The 17,524-nt window shown below is 62.3% G+C and overlaps 1 protein-coding gene across 1 annotated transcript; it reads right to left on the bottom strand.

Moving 5' to 3' along the window:
* Window positions 1-8,073: 8,073 nt before the first annotated feature.
* Window positions 8,074-15,931, bottom strand: ABHD17A (abhydrolase domain containing 17A, depalmitoylase). Its single transcript, XM_085313125.1, has 4 exons — window positions 15,404-15,931; window positions 11,537-11,731; window positions 10,099-10,278; window positions 8,074-9,111 (listed from the first exon to the last, which is right to left on the bottom strand). Exons 1-4 carry the CDS (start codon window positions 15,715-15,717, stop codon window positions 8,886-8,888), a joined length of 915 nt encoding a protein of 304 aa, XP_085169251.1. The 5' UTR covers window positions 15,718-15,931; the 3' UTR covers window positions 8,074-8,885.
* Window positions 15,932-17,524: the final 1,593 nt, after the last annotated feature.

The raw sequence follows: 17,524 nt of genomic DNA, 5'->3' as shown, positions 1-17,524 counted from the left end.
CTCCCTCAGCAGCACTAGGCACCCGCGGCTCCCTCCTCCAGGGCCCCGAGCGCCTCCCGGCTGAGGCACGAAGGCAAACCCGGCCTCGCTCCAAGGCCGGCGCACCGGGATGAGGGATTCGCGTGTGGCATCTCTGTGGGGCAGAGCCCCCCATGGCGGCAGCGGTGGGCTCCCACGCGCTGGGAGAGTCAAATAATTCCCCTCCTGCGCTGGGCCGTCGCCTCCTCCTCGCCACCACGGCAGAGCCACGTCCCTCCTGCTGCTGTGGGGCGGACGGCCCGGCGCCCCGCGTCCTCCCCGGAGCAGGACGGACCCGTCTCCTCCTCATCCCCCTTCCAGCTCTTGCTCATCCAGCTGCAGGAGAGGAGGCCGTATTGGGAGGACAGCTAGAGACCAAGCCCTTCGAGGGGAAATGCCTTCCAGCGCTGCCAGAAATTCCAGCCCAAAGGCGAGGGAAGATGCAGGAAAGCGTCGCCCCATGTGAAAGTGAAGCTTGGAGAGGAGGGCGGGAAGCACTGGGATGGGGAGGGGGGTGCTGGGAGCCAGYTGGGAGGCACTGGGAAAGGAGCAGGACTGGTAGGGTGAATCCCTAGGATATGAGAAAGATCACAAAATCACATTCCATCATCTCCTTAAAAACAAAACACCTTTATTTTGAAATAGAGCACTGGCAACAATCCCACCTCCTCCCTAGCCGTCATTCGCCCCACAGCATCCCAGCACAGTGAATCCAGGAACAGAGGATATCAGGAGAGGAACCCTCCGCCSCCAGGCTGGTCCCGCCGCGCAGGGCTGGGGAGTCCTGCTCCCAYAAGCCGCGACCATCGCAAAGCCCCGCTGCCAGCCCCATACCCTGCCGCTGCGGTAAGGGACTCTGAAGGTGCTTTAATAAGAGATGGTGCCACAGAGGTGAGACGGAGGTGCCAAAAGAGACCGATTTGCAGAGTCCCCCACGGGGCAGGGCAGCACTTCTGGGTTCCCCCGCACCCCTTGAGCTTTTCCTTGTGTCCCTGAGATTACAGGAGCCGGAGCCGTGACCTTCCATCCCTCGACACACCCCATCTCCCCTGCCAGCTCTGGGCACAGGCTTCCCTGCACGAGTTCAGGACTCTCTTGCACCCTCTTCCATGCAAAGCACGGACAGACCCACGACCCAGGCACCCAGATGCAAAGCAGCAGCATAACAACATGTCCAGCCTCTGCTGGAAAAGTAATGCCATTAAAAAAAAACCTAACAATAAAAAAAATCAGTTAGCAAAATGCCATCCAACTGCTACCTTGGCCAAGAGAGCATGTGCGYGCTGGCACATGCCTCATTTCCTTTCAAACTCTTTAAATACAGTCAAAACCACACCAAATCAGGATCTTTACAAAAGATTAACCACAGACATTTCATTTAGAAATTATTTTTCAACACTAAAATTTGGTTATCACTGGCAGCAAGCAAACCTTTTCAATAAAGATAATATCTCCCCCCACCCCATGCCACCCGCCAGCTCAGAGCCTGATGCGAAGCTGCCGGCTCCGCGGCTCGCAGCACCCACCTTCCCGCCAACRCGGCCACTTCTGGGGTGCAGAGCCATTAGGGAAAGGCCCCACAAACTCATCACACGAGAGGGGGCTTTTCTCAGCACCGGGGAGGGGCCGCAGAGTGTCCGAGTCATCACCCCCCCGCAAGCCTCCACCTGCCCCTGGAGCGGGATAGCACGGGTGGTTTCAAAGACAAACACAACTGCATTTTTCTTTAGAAAAAAGTTTCTTTTAAAACCAGGCAGATGAAAACAGTGGGAGATAAAAGGGCTGATCGACAGCCCTCCCTCYGGCAGAAACATACCACAGACCCGCRGTGCTTTACCAGGTACGCTGGGACGGCTCCCGTCCCCAAGCATCCCCACGCACGCTCCTGCCAGCCAGCTCCCCGTCTCCCAAGAGCGCTAGAAATGTAAGCTAGTTCTTTCCATACAATGATAGCATTTTTACTTTTACAGCATAGATAAATCTATTTTATATAACTTCAGCTCTAATAGAGAAAACTCTATAAAAATACCACCATGTGCGCACACACCAAAGAATGTTATTTCCTCCCCTTATTGTAATTCCCCTCCTCCCCATGCTTATTTGACTTGCAAGCTGGCAAAAATAAAATGTAACAAAATAAACCAGTCATTTCTATCCCGACCCAGAGGAAACCACATGGAAAAACTGCCTGAAATCAATTTAAGGTTGATGCTTTTGCTTGCCCGCGTGGGAAGCAGTAGCGCAGTTACCTGGGAAGCCCACTCAGCCCCCWGTTTCCCATCGCACCAACGTGGCCCTTGTTGCACAAACGCCTGCCTGCGATGGGCAGACCCCCAGCGCAACCCTACCTGCTGCCGGCAAAGAGCCAGGCTCTGCCCAGGCCCCCGCTGGGGAACGGGACTGGGCAGCGATCCCTCCTCGCAGCTGGGGACRGCGCGGGCTGCAGACCCCCTGCACCAAGCAGCCCGTCCGCTCAGCTGCAGCTTGCAGTCACTTTCCCCCCTTGCCACAGGTGCCCCGAGAGCCTCCTGGCAGCACTGCGGCCCCACCAGGGTCGACTGGATAAAATCCAGGTTTCTCCAGAGCCTGATTTGAGCTCACCTGAGATTGGTCCCCACAGACCCAGAGGACGGAGGTAAAAGTAACCCCAGAGCAGTGCCCAGAGAYCACCTCCCAAAGCCTCCGGAGTAGCCCCACGGGTCAGATCCGGCTGCAGTTTAACCTCAATCTGCAGCAGCAGAGCCCAGGTAGGGGAAAGGAAATCAACCCCTTGCTCCATAGCAGCCGTAAGGCTCTTAACGCTTTGGGACGGGGAGGATTTGAAGGCAGCACAGGGGCAGCTCGAGCAGGCACTGGGCATGGTTCCTGCAGGAGGGACAGGACATCTGTCCTATACCTGGGGCTAAAGCCAGCTGGGCCAGAGAGCCCCAAGCACTGCCCAACTTCTCGCACCAAGGCTGCAGCGCCGTGCAGCAGCGTGGGCTGTTTGAGCTGGAGAGAAACCAGAGGGAGAGTCAGAGGGCTCAGTTTTAAAGCGCGGCCCGTGAACTCCTGCCGAGTTCTGCAGGATTTGGCTGGAGACCCCCCTTCTGTGGGCAAGACCCTCCAATTGAAGCAGACAGGAGGGAAATAAAAAAAAAGAAAAAAGAAAGGGAAGAAAAAGTTGAAGCGCCATCCACAGAAATAAATACTCATGCTGAAGCTCAAGCCAGGCATCTTTGCTGAAACGGGGCAGGCATCGCGGAGCAGTCCTTGGCCGCACGTGCCCGGGGGAGGCAGGGCATCTCGCAGGTCATTTCTTTCCTCCTCAAGAGCAGTTCAAGCTGCTTCATCTTCGGAGGTTCCCGAAGCGTTGGGCAGGATCACACCCCATGGCCGGGATGCRGGGAAGGCAGCACCCGGGGAGAGCCTGCAGCGGGCGAGGGATGGGGCTCCCGGCCCTTCTGCGAGCCAAGGGATGCGGGGCCAAGCCGCGTCCCCCCTTTCCAAGGGGTCCCTGGAGGAGCTCGGCGGGGCGCGGAGCCACCGCGGGACCCCCCAGCGCCGCTCCGCTGCCGCCAGCACCCCGGGAACCGAGGGGGGGCAGAGGCCCGGGAGGGGCTGCCCTGCCCCGGGGCACCCTGCTCCCCAAAACCCACACCGGGCTCCCCGGTCACCGTCCCCTGTGGGGCCGCCCAYGCGTGAGGGGAGACCCACCCGCCCCGGAGCGGCAGCGTGGCGCAGGAGGGGGAAGGGGCRGCCCGGAGCTCCGGTAGCCCCGTCCGGTGGCCCGGCAGCCTCATCCGGAAACTTCACCGCAGCCGGCGAAGCGGCGGCGGCTCCGCCCGCCCCGTCCCGTCCCGCCCGCACGGAGCGGGCCCGCCCGGCCACGCCCCCGCGTCGGCCACGCCCCCCAGAACAAGCCACACCTCCAACAGCGATCACGCCCCCAATCAACCACGCCCCTTGCACCTCGGACACGCCCCCGGGCTGTCAGGCCCCGCCCAGGCCCGTGACGCCCCGCCCCCTGTCCCGGCTCCGCCCCCGTCCCCGGCGGGGCTCCGCGCGGCCGCGGCCCGGCGGCGGCTCGGGGCTCCCGCGGGCTCCTCGCCGCCCCCGAGGAGCCCCTGGTGCACGGGGGAAGCGGAGGCGCGGGAGGGTCAAAGCGACGCCCGCACGCGCACGCGGAGCCGGGGAGGGGGGCCGCGGCGCGGGGAGCAGCCCAATTTCTCTGCTGCTGCCTCGCACGCCCGTTTTCCCCGTTAAACCCTCTTCGTGCTTTTAACGAAGCCCGTTTCCCACCCCGTGGTAATCCTCTTTGCAGCAGCAGTGTGAATTTTATGAAGATTTTCAGGGGAAAAACATCAAAAAAAAAAAAAAACACCCACAGAGTCAGGCTACTATTCATATTTTGGTGACTCCAAAAGCTTCTCGCACTGCAAATTATCGCAAATTACTAATTATTTCCTCAGCCCAGCTCCGGCCTCCCCCAGCTCACTGCCCACCCCCTGCCCCCCTACAACCTCCTCCCCAGCCTTATCCCAGCGCCAGGGAGACGTCGCGGCGCCGCCGTCGGGGTCCCGGCGCCGCCGTCGGGGTCCCGGCGTCCTCGCTGCGGGGCTGGCCCGGCCGTGGGCTTCCCTTCGCCGTCCCAGCCTCCAGGCATCGCTCAGGCATAGGATGACAAAGGGAAGCTCACAGGGGACGGGGCTCGGTGGCGGGACCCTGGCTCCTCAAATCCGGGAGATGGAGCAAATCCTGGAGCAAATCCTGGAGACGGAAGGGAGAAATGAGCCGGGAGGGGAGAAAAAGTGGTGGAGGTGTGTGGGGGGGTGGAACAGGCCTGGGAGGGTGGTGGGAGCTGAGGGATCCCCCCCCCAGAGCATCCCACTGGCCCAGGAGGAAAAATCTCCCCGGGGGCCGTCCTCAGTGCGACCTGCGCTCCCGGGTGCTGGGGGCGCCTGGGGCCRTGGAGGAGGCCCAGGGGTGCGGGCGGGGGATGCACACGTGGTCCGCACCGGCTTTGGCGGGGGGGGGGGTTGTATATAGGTTTATATTTGTGCATGTGCAAACAGGAGGGGATGAGGAGTCCGGCGTTAAAAAGGCAGCACGATGGATGCGCGCCTGTGTGGGCACGTCCGTGTGTGTGTGCGCRCACGTCCGTGCATGCGCACGCGTGCGCGAGTGCATGCGTGCAAACGTGCACCTGTGCAGGTCCGTGTTTGCATGCCGCTGCGTGTGCACGCCGCTGCACATACACGCGAGGGGGGTTTGCGCGCGTCTGCATTTCGGGCACGTCTGCGTGCACGGAAGTGGCTGCACACACATGCGTGCGAGGGGCACATGCCCGCCTGTGTGAGGGGGCAGGCGTGGAGCACCCAGGTGTGTGCGCTCGTGTGCACATCCCTGCGTCGTGCGCACACTCCTGTGAGTGTGTGTGCGTGCACAGGGGTGCGTGCAGGCTCAGTTGCGAGCACTCGGTGCATCGTGCCTGCCGGGGACCCYGGGGGCAGCTGGGGACCACGAAATGCCCAGCTGCTCCAGCAGCACCACGGCCGATGCCGAGCCCCGGCCCCCGGCCGCTGCCTTACTCACCTGGCGGGGCAGAGCCGGGAGACGCTGGCGGGAGATCCTCTCCTTTTCCTTTCCTTCCCTCCATCCTCTGCAAGTGCAGTGCAGAGCCCGTCACCCAGGCATCGCGCCTCCGGCTCCCTGCCCTCTCCCTGGGCTGCGCTCCTTCCCCTCGCCCTTTTATACCTTCTTTGTTCATATGACAAGCACGTGAAAACCAGAGCGGAGCTCGGAAAAAAAGCTCCTTAAGGCGCTTTAATTTCAGTTTCCTGCGTCCCATGACTGAGCTCGGCCTGTGAACGGGGTCCCATGACTGCGGCGCACAGGCTCCAGCCATCAAAAGGCTCATTTATGCCCCTCGCTGACCCAAAAGCGAGTTAAACCCCTCTTGGCCGGGCCCTCGGTCAGCCCTGGCCCCGCAGCGATGCTCCCAGCCGGCCCACGGCGAGCCAGGCACCAGCATCAGTCGGGTCCTTCTCCGGCCGGGCGGGTGCCGGGCGGCTGGGGCACCCGCGGTGCCTCGGGGTGCTCCGGCGGTGACGCGCTAACGGAGCTCGGCTGCGTCTCCCCAGCGCGGCGCGGGTGCGACCCGCCTTGGCGCCCTGGGCTGGCGGGACGCGCGGGAGCCCGCGCCCCAGGGACACCCCCGGGGACCGGCGTCAGCATCGCGCCTCCGCCACGGGGCAGCGAACACCCTGGGGAGCTCGTCCCGGGGAGCTTCCCTCTGCCGGATCCTGCGGCTCGTGCCCTCGGGTGTCCAGCACATCCCCTTCCGCAGCCCTTACCCACTGGCACACGCACGCACGCGTACGTGCACGCGTGTGCACTCGCACACTCCAAGCCCGGCGTTTCCCGAGCCGCGCGCCCGCGACTCGGCCGCGGCGGGAGCAGGAGCCGCTTGCGGAGACCCAGGCTTCCGAACAGCCCAAGGGGACGTTGGCCTCGTCACCCCCCTTTTCACGCCGTGGCTGTGAATTTGCCCTGTGCCCAAACCGGGGGATGTTTCCGCTCTGTCTTTCTCCTCCCTTCACACCCTGCCGAGATCCCTGCAGAGTTCCCCGGTCATCAAATCCCGTCTAACGCAGCCCGTTTCCTTCCCCGGCTCCTCCCGGCTCTCCCAAACCGCGGTACCAGCGGCGGGGACAGAAGCCACCTCAGGACGGTTCGTGGCCTGGGACAGTCGGCAGCTCCTGTCCCCGCTGGTGGCCCAGGACCATACCGGGCCTGGGACCCCAGGCTGGGCTGGCTGCTGCTTTAGGGGGGGATCTTGCAGCCCACACACATATTGCTGCTCCTCTTTCTCTTTTCGCCTTTCATTCAACCCAATTTACTTCCTATTTTGCACTCCTGGACGCACACGCAGGTCCCGTTCCCGGCTGCGGCACCGCCAACGCGGCCGAACACAGCGGTGGGGGGCCGGGGCAGGCAGCCCCTTCGCCAGCTGCGCGGTGTCCTGGTACCCCACGCAGGTACCTYGTGGGTCTAAATTTGGGGGATCGGGCTGAACTTTTCTGCCTTTAGGTTTTCCAGAGGTGCAGGAAATAGAGTCCGGCAGCCCCGACGCGGCCCCGAGCGCAGCCGTCAGGCCCGAGGTCTCCCGACAGCGCCGCAGAGCCTCTCCAGAGGATCTGCAGTTAAACAGGAAACAGGCAGCAGTAAGAGGATAAAAATACATTCGCTGCAAACAAAATGTCTCTATGTCGGGATTAGGGAGCTGCAGGCTGTTCCGGCCCGGCTAATCGGAGCCGGCGGTGCTGCCGGGGGGCCGGGCGTCCACCAAGGGTTCGGTTTCCAGGCACAGGCGTAATCCAAATGCTTTAAAATCTGGTGGCTGCAAGTGGCGAGGCAGGAGGAGGGAGCGAGGGTCYCCGTCTCCAGCTCACGGAGGGCACCGAGGGGCCCCGCGGGAGCAGCGGGCCCCCGTCTCGGCCTCCCCGCGCCGGCAGACAACCGCGAGCTCCGCGCCGAGGCCCCTCAAGCCGCCACCTAAGGAGATTATCGCTCCTCACATGACGCCGTTTCGGGCTTCGGGGCCCGGCGCCGCGACGGCGAACCCACGGGGAGGAGGGGACGCGCAGGCGGCGCRGCCGCAGAGAGGGAGACGGAGCCCGCCGGGCCCAGCCAGCGCCCCGCGAGGGTCCCCGTGGGCCCAGCCCGCGGCCCTCGCGGGGCTCATCCAGAGCCTCATCCATCTTTGCAGGGCGCCCGGCTGAGCTAAACGCGTTGGTTGAGAGGGCAAGGGACGCCCAGGATACAGGGATGGATTTAAACGGCTCAGCCCRGGGTGACGGCAAAGCAGGCACCGACCCGAAAAAGCACAAACCCCGAGTGCTTCACCCTCACGGCGCGTAAAACATCCCGAGCGCCCAGGAAAGGGCCCGCGGCAAATCCCCGCCCGCCCCCGCGACAGCCGCTCGCTGCCGGCCGGCCAAGCGCTCCTCAGCCGAGCACCGGGCTGGACCCCGCGTGGGGCCGGGCTCGACCCCGTGAAAGGGTGCACGTGGGTAAAAACGTTAAACCTCAGCTCTTTATTCGCCGCCCGCTTTCCTCGTCCCCCTCCCCAAAGGAACCGCGAGCGCCAGCAGTACAAGGRAGCCCTTCAAAGGGCGGCCTGAATCGGGGGGGTCCGCCGCCAACCCCCAAGCTCCCGCTCAGGATGYGGCTCTGCACCGTTCCGCCCCAGCCCCGGGACAAGCACCAGGCACCCCATCACCACCAGCCCCAAGGCCAGGAAAGCGTCTTCTCAGATAGAGATTCTCCCTATCTCSACCTCCTCTGTCCCGTGGTGGGGGCAGGTAGCACGCAGCAACGCCTGGGGAGGGGGACAGGACCCCCAGCTGGCCGCTGCCCCCTAGCCCAGCCCCTCTCCAACCACCTTATTGCTATAGTCAGACCAGCAGAGCAGCCAGGATGAATTCAGGGGTTCGTTGTTTCTTTGGAGAGGGGACGAGGATGTGTCCAAAGCCCAGGACTGACCATCAAGAGAGAGGGTTCACGTCTTTCTCTTTCCTGCAGCAAGGGAAAGGAGGAAGCTGCTGCCTTGCCAGCCCAACCAGTGATCCAAGCAGCGTCTGGGTCCAGTGCAAAGGAGGGCTGACACGGACCAGGAGAGCTGTGCTCGTATCAAAGAAAACGCGATGTCCATCGACGGGCATCCTCACCTCTCCCAAGGCTGTCAGACTGGGCTGGAGCTGAGGTCATACAAACTCATTCCATCTCCAGCAGCAGAGTGTGCGTGTGCGAGGGGGGGAAGAGGATAGAAACGCACAGGAAACMCTTCCCCTCCCCCATCCCATCCCCTCCCCCCTCCCCCGGGCTCAGGTGCGTTGGCTGGCCAGCTCCTGGGAGATGAATTTCCGAAGGCGCTCGAGGTACTGGCTGTAGAGTTCAATGTCATTGTGCCCAGCCCCATCCACCCACAGCGGCTCCACAGCCTTGGGGCAGCGTTCAAAGAGCGCCAGGCCATGGGAGAAGTCGATGACTTCGTCCTCCGTGCCATGGATGATGAGGACGGGAGAGGTGATTTTGGAGATCTTCTCGATGCTGCCAAGGAGGTGGGTGGGGAGAGATGAGGCAGGAGGTAAATACAGAGATCAAGGCACCCCTGTTCCTCCTCCCCTACCCCAAAACATCCCCTCAGGAAATGTCCTTCGATCACAGCACAGTGACACAAGGAGTCTCGGCCAATGCTCAGCTCTGGGACATCCCCCCCCCCCACTGTATGACAGATGAGGACCAGACAGCAGTGACAACAGCCCCACGGGACCTCCGCACGGGCCAACAGAAACTGCTYGGGGACAGCGCGAGGCCAGGCCCTCCCCACACTGGGATCAAGCACGCTTGGCTTTAAGGAGCGAAGACCCGTCTGTTCTCCAGCCAGCCTCAAAGGCCCCAGGATACAAAGGCCAAGCAAGTCACCTGGATGCAGGGCAGGGGCTGGTGACTCCCTGCCATGGCTTCTGGCTAAGGGACTGGCCCTCAGGCCCCGCCGGCCCGGCTGCAGGGGAATGGCAAAGCAAGAGCTCATCCCACCACACTCATTGCACCCCACAACTCCCTTCCATGCCACCACCTGGAGGCATCACCTCTGCCACCCTAGAGAGGACAAAAGCCTAAGAAACTGCCCTCCGGCGCGAGAGAGAAAGGGCCCAGGGACCAACTAAATTTATGATACCCAACATGGGGTCACTTGGACAGCCCTGAGGTCTACAGACAAATATGTCGGGACAGGATGGCCAGGAGGTAATGCCACCAGGGGATGTGGGGGGCAGACATAATGTGACCCCTGGGACAGGGAATGGTGACCCTGGGGAAGGTTGCTGGTCCCCCAGAGGGAACCAAGTGTAAAGCAGGAGGATCCCAACGGGCACATTCAGGCCTGCCATGGGAAATAGGTCCACAGGGTCCCACTTTTTGCCATAACCCKTTGTTGCAGCCCCCTGCCAGGACTGAGGTCTCAGACCGAGCTGGTCTGGGCACTTCCTCTCCAGAGCTGACCTCATCCCCATCTCCTTTTCCCAGGCCACTCACTTGGGGAAGGCATCGAAGCAGTAGGTCTTCTTGGTCTCAGGGAAGGCAACTCTCATGCCAGAGGTGAGTGGGGAGTGGAGCACAATAGCTGCGCACTCATAGCGGGAGGCCAAATCCACTGTGGGCACTGTGCCGATGCTTTGTCCATACAAAATGATGTTCTCTGGGCTGATCCCATACCTGGGAGAAGAGATGAGACAGTAGGTCAATGCCTAAGAACTACGTAGCAGCAGCATCCTGCTTTGGCCACCGCGTGCTGCCAAGGAGGAGCTGCACAGGTGGATGGTCAGGTCAGACAGGTCTGAACTCCGGCACCGAGCCGTGCAGGGATGGGGCTGTGACATCACTCAAAGCTGGGTCCAAACTAGTTGCCCTTGATCCTGGCCTGCCTGCTAATGCTGGAGCAATTAGGGCTAATTGAGCCCTGCCCACACACCCGCTGCACATGGCACTCAAACACAGCCCTGACCCGAGGAAACCACAGCATGGGAGATGGAGGAGGTCTGTTGCCACCAGGGCTAGCAGGAATGGGGGAAGTGGGCCAAACCACAAGATGAGTTGGGGGTCAAGCCTCACCCTCAGTAGGTGCAGGCTGACGGGTGAGTTTGCAGGGCACTGGATGCTGCACGATGCCTCCAGATGGGAGCCTCACAGGGTAGAGGCTGGTTACYGGGCCATGCTGCGAGCTGGACCCAGCTCTAGGCAGGGCAGAGGAGGGAGGGCACATCTTTCGCAGCAGGCAYGGGGCTGAGCACGGGAGGGAAGAACCTGAGCAAGAGCTGGGGGCCACATACACTTGTGCTGTTGTTGGGGACCACCATGTCYCCCAGACCTGGTAGTGTGAACTCCCCAGCTAGAAGCTCTCCCCGGAGCAGCCAGCTCTTCCYCACCCAGCATCCCCACGCCTCCTGGTCCCCTCCGAGTCCTCCAGGGCTTTCCGGTCACCTCTTCCTGTTACAAGCAGCCCAGGCCCCTCTCTGGGAGATTTCCTGTTTTCCAGAGTGCCGGCCTCCAGGGTTTTCCTGGCGGCAGGCATACGCAGCCTCCCTTCCCCCACAGCTCTCCACTCCTACGGCACCCGTGGGGGCACACAGCTCCCAGAGAGGCCTGGGCAGAACTGCAACGACTGAGGGCAATCGCGCACCACAAACACACCGTACACCTCCACACGCGCGCCAGGGACACCGTAGTGACAGCCAGCCATCACGCGCCACCCACGCCCGCTCCGAGGACAGAGAACGTACGTGCCGGAGACGCACCGCACAAGCGCACGCTGCGTACTACACCCACGTCTCCCAGGGCCAGAGATCCACCTGCTGACTTGTGCCGCCTCTCAAGACGGCCCCACACGGCTGCCGCCGCCCCTCGCTTCCACCCGCCCGGGCGGCGCATCGGCTCCTGCTCCATCCTGCCCTCCCCAGCCCGGCGCCCAGCTCACCGCGTGCGCAGCGCCTGCCAAGCGGCATCAATGTCGGAGTAGAGGTTCTTCTCCGAGGGCTTGCCCGTGCTCACGCCATAGCCTGAGTAGTCGTAGGAGAAGATGTTGCAGTTGATGCGYGTGCCCAGCCCTATGTAGAAACTGCTCATCTGCCCCAGGTCCACAGCGTTGCCGTGGGAGAAGAGCACCGTGAACCTGCAGGAGAGGCACACAGGAGGGGGTTAATCAAATACGCTGCCAAGGCATCATGTCGCTGCCCAGCCCTGGGGGGAGCAAGCTGCAGTGAGCAACTCRCAGCTCAGCGACCCGACTTGCCCAGGCAGGGCTAGACCGGGCCAGCCGGGGCAGGATGAACCCCTGGACAGGACGGCAGGGCAGCAGCAGCCCAGGAGGTCCTCTTCAGAAACGGACAACCAGAGCCCAACGCTCAAAGGGCCAACACACCTCTAGCCACCAAAGAGGGTCCTTGCAACACCCTAGTCCAGCCCCAGAGATGCCCTAGACCACATTCACTGCGTGAATCCCCATCTCACCCCGGGTGTCAGCCGCTGGCCAGAAAACACTCCCTGCTTCCCTCTGCTCGACTCCCCGAACCGATTCCGACTTTTTCCTCTCCCGGGGACCAACTCTCGCCTCTCCACGGGGGAGGACGGCTAACAGGAAACCCTGCAGGAGGGGAGCTAAGCAGGGTCCTCCCTCGGGAAGCCTGGCCACAGCACAGTTATCAAAGTCAGGAGCTCGCTACCAGCGGTAGCGGAGGCAGTTGAAAGGCAGGATTATTCTGTTTAAGTTTGAGTCTATTTTTGGTAGAAAGCTCAGGATTTGGGGCCATTTGCCCAATGGGAATTTTCGGCAAAAATTCTGACAGTGAATTTTTTGCTCTCCTGTGTCTGGCAAGACGCCAGACATTGGGAGAGAAGTGAATTGTGGGAACGACAAGAAAATTTCACCATAAGGGGAAAAAAACATGTTAATCATAAAAATTAACATGAATAACACACTGATGAAAAAAGCTCAGCTCCCTTTTGCCAGAAGAAGGGAACAGGACCCACTCCTTGCTGAGCCCCCGCGAGATGCCTGCAGAGAGGTCAGATGCCCCAGCCTGGACACACAGATGTAGCCAGCAGCCACGGCTCAGCCAGGTGCTACGTGTCTCCAATTTTTACAGCAACACCTTCATGATCGCCAGGAGCCAGAGAGAGGTGGTGGGGGGGCACTGTGGGGGGGGAAAAGGTACCTGGATGATGCTGCCAGGCTCGGGAATGAGGGTAGGGAGGAAAGTGGGGTGAGGGCAGGGTGTCTCAAAAGCTTTAAAGGCATCTTTCCTGACTTTTGATAAATCAAAAGCAACAAACTCTAGTTTTGCTTTGCATCCCCCACCGTACCAATGGCCAGAGTGCTTGGAGGAATCTAAGTCCCTCATCTAGGAGCTGAAAGTTAAAAATACTTTAAACTGTGCTAAATTGTGTTGGCAGAGGGCTTGGAGATCCCCAGAAACCAGGCACTTCGACCATTCAAGCCCATGTGTGTAGGCCTCCACCCCAACCCTAGAGCACCGGTGGGGGCTTTGCTATGGGTCACCTGCACTCATGAAGCCTCCCCCACAAAAACTGACCTAGCAGATTTGGGAGGAGGAAAGGGGCAGGGAAGGAGGTCAGGGACATGGACATGTTGAGGAAACCCCACAAAACGCAGGGCGACACGGAATCTGGATGGATCCCAGAGGGGTCCCGGACACCCACGTGCTGGGGAAGCCGCTGGCTGTTCAAGGGCTCTCCTGGACGGACAACGCCGCAAAGAAGGAGGCGCTATCCAGAGCGGGAAGGCAGTAGTGGGAAGGACAGATTGCAGCCGACAGGCAAATGAGACTAGATGCCCCAGGGCTTGGGAGAACTCTGCCTCCCCCAGCCCAGGCTCTTCTTTCCAGTCTTGCAGCTTGTGTGTAAACCACCATTTCTGTGGGCAGACTGGGCCTGGGGCCAGCGCCGAGCCTCGCAGCTGCGGGGCTGCAGGCAGGCGGATGTGCACACAGAGCAATCCTGCTGCTGCTTTCCTCTCTCCAGGGATCTGTGCCACACGTGCAGGGGAGTGGGCGCTGGAGCAGACGCTCTGGTCAGGCAGCCTGTGGTTGCCTCCCGTAACACRGCTCTCCAAACCCCTGCGAGGTAACGGTCCCACCTTGCCTGCCTGTCCTGACTCTGCCCAGTGGCCTCAGAGCCTTTGGTATGTCGAGGGGAGATACCCAAACGAGAGCCGCTTTTGGGCTGCAACGCAACAGGGAGATCTCTGCGCCCTCGTTGAGGGATCCATTTGCTCCAGGAGAGGGAGGATACCTGTGCTTGAGGTCAGCTGAAGTGCTGCAAGCTTTGGGAAACTAAAGCCAGCAGAAGTAGCTCCAACATGACCTCTCTCCACACCTCAGCCTCCCAAAGGTGGCTGTGACTCTGCTGATGCCACAAGGACACTCACCTAGTCACCGGCCCAGCCTGGGCTCGCTTCGCTCCCGAGACACCTGCCCCAGGCCCCCAGCAGAAAGGAACGAATGTATTTAGGCCGTGGTGGCAAGGGCAGCCGTGTGGAGCCTCCCAGCTGTGCCACCAGCTTAGGGAGCAGCTGCTGAGTTCCCTCATGTCCCCACACCAGACCCACATGCCCAGCCCAGCCACCGGCAGGCAGGGCACAGACAGCTGCAAGAGGGTCTCTGTCCCACACCCCGGCTACCCCTCTCCAGCTGTCTCAGTAGATCCCAGGAAGCTGCCACAAATTCCTGAAATCTCTAGGCGAAGCATCCCACTCTCCTTCCTAGAGGGAGACCCAGCCCAAGACGTCAGGCACAAAGCYCCAGTGCCACAGGACACCAAACTTGGCACAGGTCTTGGAGACCACTGCGATGGCACTGAACAAACGGCCACGCTGCAGCACCAGCTGCGCAGCAGCTCCAGGGCCAAGCAGACACAGGGGCTGCTGTTCAGCCATCATGAAGAGCTGCTCAGCAGGTGCAGAGGGTTCATGACATCGGTTAAATACCCGTGACTCCCTCCACAACAGGCCAACTGCAAATCAAGTTCTTCCCGTTTTTACGGTCACAAGTACTATCACTCCTGGGGGGAGATTTACGGCAGGCTATGCCTAAATCCTTCCCAGTTTTCACTCCCATCACTCTGCTCCTCAAGAAATCAAGGCAGTTCAGAGAAAACATGCAAACACGGTTCACTGCAAGGGTCACTGCCTCTTCTCCTCAGCTGCACGGACAGTTACTACTACTGCAGAGCTCCAACACCTGGGCAGGGGGGCTGCAGTCCCCTGTGCAGTATCAGCAGCATGGGAGTGACCACGCTATCCAAGCTCGGCACATCAGCAACAGGCCCCCTGCCCTGTGGCAACTCGGCACCCAGCAGGCCGGGGGGGACACAGACAGATAGTGAGGGAGCTGCAGAGCCTCCCCCACGAGCTTGCACAACGATCAGAGCGTTATGTCACAGGTACGACGTGAGAGGGACACTCCGGGATGGCGGAGGGGACGCTGAAGCCCCTAGCTTTCGGCTTCACCTTCACTTCCTCCCTCCCCTTGTTTAAACCCGCTCCCAACTCCAGCCACAAGCCAAATGGGTTCTGACAGCCGGGCCCCGCAGGCAGCGCTCACCCGCACCGCAGGATGCCTCTAAATCCCCACGACGAGGCCGGCTCCTTCAGCAAGGCACCGGATTTAGCGCAGGGTCAGGCGAGGGCAGGGAGGTGGCAATCAGCTGAAGTGGAGGAGGGGGCAGGATGGCACCGTGCCCAGGGGCTGGGRTTTAGCACAGCGGCCCCGGCAGCTGGCATCAAACCCGTGGTGGCGCCAGGCTGGCACGTCCACCCGTGACTCACCTGGCGCCTGGCACGCAGCGGACGTACATGCAGCCGACGCGGTTCCCTCGGCTGCTCTTGGTGACAAACACCTCGATGTTGTCCAGCTCCCGTTGGGTGTACTGGAAATCCGCCCGGTCCGTCAAATGCAGCTTCCACCGTCCCACTGCACCTCCCCGCAGGGAGCTGGTGCTGGTGCTGCCCACGGGCTCGGGCTCGGGGACCATGGCGTACGTGGGCTCYGGGGGCAGGAAGGCCAGTTTGGCCGCAATACGGCTGGGACAGGGAGGGCAGCAGAAGAGGCAGCAGAGTTGGCTGACCGACAGCCCGTTCATGACGGCGGCTTCAGCACCAAACCGAGCTCTGCCCGGAGCAAGCAAGGATCCAAATCGGACAGTCAGGGACCGGCACCGGCCCGGAAGAGCCCCTGCCCTCCGCCTGCCCTCGTCACGGCTGCCAACGGAACGAAGCAGCCGGCAGTCTCCTGCGGACCCCGCGGTGGCTGCCGTCCGTCCGTCTGTCCACTAACAGCGGCCTGCAACCAAAAGGTCAGACAAACAGTGAGGGGGCTTCACCCGCTCCCCCCGCCAAGCTCACCAAGCGCCCGCACCACAATCGCGACGTGTGTGACGGCCGTGACATCAGCGAGCACGCCGCAGGCGCGACGCCCGGCCCGGCGCGGGGCTCAGCACGCCCTGCCCCACCGCGGGCCCACGCGAGTCGCAGCCCCTCTCCTCAAAACCGCCGCGTTCGTTGCTCCACGCGCCGGCAAACACACGCGCACRCGCGTGAGCCGTGACCCTGGCACCCCCCACGCCACCCTGCCTGGCACCCCGCTACGTGCGGCACGCGTAGCGCATCCCCTGCCAAGGCAGGGGGGCACAGTGCCTTCCTCCCCTCCCCCCCCCCAAAAAATTGCACGCTGCTGCCTCCCCGCAACGCGCGCCTGCTTCCTAAAAGCGCAGAGCCCGCACACGCGCACACCCACGCGCTCCCCCAGCTAGAAACCCAATCCCCAAGGCGCCGTGCAACACTTTGCAGGCACACGCACCCCCTCCGGAATCGCACGCCCCCCCCTCCCCAGGGGAGGTCTGCGGTGTCCTCGCGCAGGCCCGCGCTGGGGAAGCGAGGACGGCGGGCGCGGGGCGCCCCGCAGGCGCACGCGCTCCCACGCGCTCGGCGCCACGGAAGGCCGTAGCGACCCGACAGCCAGCACCTTCCCCCACCCCAAAGCCCGGCGAGGGTCTTGCCACACACGCTCCCGGCTGGAATGCAGACCCCTCACCCCCCCCCCAAAAAAAAAAAAAAAAAAAAAAAAAAAAAAACAAGCGGTGGGTTGGAGACAGAGTGGGGGGAAGCAACTATTTTCGGCAAGTTTGGGCACAGACTCGCTGCTGAGGAATGTCAAACCAGCCCACACCCCAAGGAATTCACTCCATCTGCTTCCGAACGGCTGGAAAAGAGGAGGAAAGGGTGGAGAGAGAGAGGCCTGCCCGTCCACCCTGAAGGGGAAGGCATGCACGGAAATATTTCTCTCCAGAATAAGCAGATTCGCCCCCTGCTCCCGGACAGGCACGCGCGCCCGGCCGCAGCCCCGCTCCCTCTTTGGGGCTGAATTCGGGTTTCCCTCAGCGACGATCCGTGGCGGCCGGCGCGACCCAGAGCCCCCAGCGTGGCGTCCCTGGCTGCCCCGGGATGCTCCCGGCTTCGCCGGGTYCGTGCGCCCAGGCGTGCCGAGCCCTCTGCCTCCAGCCCTGCACGGACCCCCGTCCCCCTCCAGGCTGGGGGTCCGGCCCCACACTGCAGCCGCTCCCAGCCTCASGCACGCAGGCCCGCTGGCCTCCCCGCACTCACCCCCACACTGACYCCAGCCCCACACGTCCCACCCGTGGGAGGGCCCGGGGCCCCTCACACACCGACCCAGACCCACACGCAGAGCATGTGGCTGCGTCCAGCCCCCCCCACATCCCATTGATGGGGGTGCCCAGCCCCCCACACACTGACCCCAGCCCCACACATAACCCCTCCCCCAGCCCCCCACATCCCCCCGACAGGGGTGCCCAGACCTCCTCACGCACTGACCCAGACCCACGAGCAGGCCGTGGGGCCAGGCCCCCCGCCCCACACACCCAGACTGACCCC

Source organism: Rhea americana, unplaced genomic scaffold (genome assembly GCF_003343005.1).
Source record: "Rhea americana isolate MKP2758 unplaced genomic scaffold, rheAme1 scaffold_378, whole genome shotgun sequence".
Classification (NCBI taxonomy): domain Eukaryota; kingdom Metazoa; phylum Chordata; class Aves; order Rheiformes; family Rheidae; genus Rhea; species Rhea americana.
The sequence above is the reverse complement of the archived record's forward strand: the minus strand, read 5'-3'. Positions and strand labels throughout refer to the sequence as shown.